Genomic DNA, 1,873 nt, shown 5'->3' on the forward strand with positions numbered 1-1,873 from the left:
GGGTTGCGACATGAAGAATATGCAGAACATGCAGGTATAAAGTGGCCACTGTCTCGGCCTGTCAGAGTTGATAGACTAGGCGATAGAGTTTGGGAGAAAATAGGCGAGGACAAAAGGCGTGAACACAGGCGAGGGAAAAGCACCACTTGACACCTCACACGGAAAGCAACACTTCAACCAAGACATTGTTTGCATAGTTTTTCCTTACGAATGCACTACGCTACACATATTTGTATGTCCATCAACCCTATTCCCACAACAAGCACTTATTGGACGGACGGGTTCCAGTGCGAGTCGGTGGGGCACTGGAAAACACGGGCAAACTGAGCGTCGTTTTGCAACGCCCCTGTCACGCGGAACCGAGTGGGCGGGTACAGCTTCCACAAAGTCGCGCGGAGGTGGGCATCCGTGTTCTTGGAGCACAAGGTTTGGGCGAACGACAAGTAGAACAATTTGTCGCCTGCTTCTTCCGTGTACTGGGACGGGAACTCCTTCAAGTACTCATGGTACGCGCGGAAACTGGCCTTGAGACCCCGGTTGTCCGCAATGATTTCATTGGAAGAGAACAGGCTGCCGATGTTGCCGATCACAGCACCAGTCACTTCGCTGTTGGAGACAAAGTTGTTGTACTGGTCCTTAATGCACTCGGATTTCGTCTCGAACGCAGCGTTGGAGGCTTCCGACCACCACTGTTTCTGTTTGCCGTCGCCATCGTATCTGCGGCCTTGGTTGTCGAACGCGTGGGTAATTTCGTGTCCGATGAGCATCCCGATGGAACCAAAGTTCTGAGCGGCGTCAAACTGGGCGTCAAAGAATGGTTTTTGAAAATCGCCGGCCGGCAAGAACATTTGGTTCGTGAGGGGGTTGTAGTACGCGTCCGGCACATGGGGTGGCTCGTCGAACTTGTACCTGTCCACAGGTTGGCCGTTCAGCTTCAAGTTGGTGTCGATGTTCACTTGAGACACCTTCCACCGGTTCTTCAAATACGTCGTCGAGTCGAACGTCAGCGTGGGATACAGCTGCGGCTTCTCCGGGCCACCCAACAAGTGTCTAAACTTAGACAGCTTCGTTTGCGCGTTGGCGCGGGTCGAGTTGTCCAACCAGTCGGCGGTGGCAATGCCAGTGGAAAAGGACGACTTCAAGGCCTTGACCAGTTCGTCAGCCGTCTTGACTGTATAGCCGACAACACCTCGTCTATGAAGTACTGTTCCAAGAGATCACCCATGGTGGAGCGTGTCTCAGACAAGCAGAACTTTTCACGAGTAGGTTCCACCTTTTCGTCATCGATCTTCTTGCCGAACAAGTTCCAGTTGGCCGTGCGGAATGCAGGGGTCAAGTGTTTCGACGAGGCGTGGATGATCTTGTACTCCACGATGGTGCGGATGTTCTCCAGCGTCGTGTTCTTCAGCAACACTTCGGTCTTGTCAATGTAGTTCACGTCCTTAAACCCCACCCAGTCATTCGACCCACCCCACTGGTCGTAGATGTCGAAGCCATTGGCTTTGAGCCACGAGCCCACAAGCAGAGGGTACTTCTGGTGCAGTTGGGAGTACCTAAATTCAGTATACAGAGGCCGAGGTACATCGGCGTCCTTCTCCTCGGTGAGGGCGATACCGGCCAGTGTTTGCTCGAAACGGATGATCACCGGCACGGCAGCCGCCGCTTGCTCAGCAGTGTAGCGAGCTAGCTGCAACACCGTCGCAATGTACACCTTGAACTCGGCTTCGACGTCCTTCCACTTGGAAGGGTTGGTGTAGTACGAGCGACTCAGCCACAGGGGGGCTCGGAAACCGAAGAGGGCGTTCTTGGTCAAGTCTTCGTAGTCAGGTCTGGACTTGATATCCACGAAGACAGGGATCCCATTCTTGACCAA

The 1,873-nt window shown here is 53.7% G+C and overlaps 1 protein-coding gene across 1 annotated transcript in view; it reads right to left on the bottom strand.

The window, feature by feature from the left end:
* Window positions 1-266: 266 nt before the first annotated feature.
* Window positions 267-1,873, bottom strand: part of H257_18011 (hypothetical protein) — a gene marked incomplete at both ends in the record, with an annotated part of 2,205 nt that continues 598 nt past the window's right edge. The window contains 2 exons of the mRNA XM_009847001.1: window positions 267-1,171; window positions 1,222-1,815. Coding sequence (XP_009845303.1) covers window positions 267-1,171; window positions 1,222-1,815 — 1,499 coding nt within the window. The remainder of the gene's footprint in view (window positions 1,172-1,221; window positions 1,816-1,873) is intronic.

This window comes from Aphanomyces astaci, assembly GCF_000520075.1.
Source record: "Aphanomyces astaci strain APO3 unplaced genomic scaffold supercont1.131, whole genome shotgun sequence".
Taxonomy (NCBI): Eukaryota; Oomycota; class Saprolegniomycetes; order Saprolegniales; family Verrucalvaceae; genus Aphanomyces; species Aphanomyces astaci.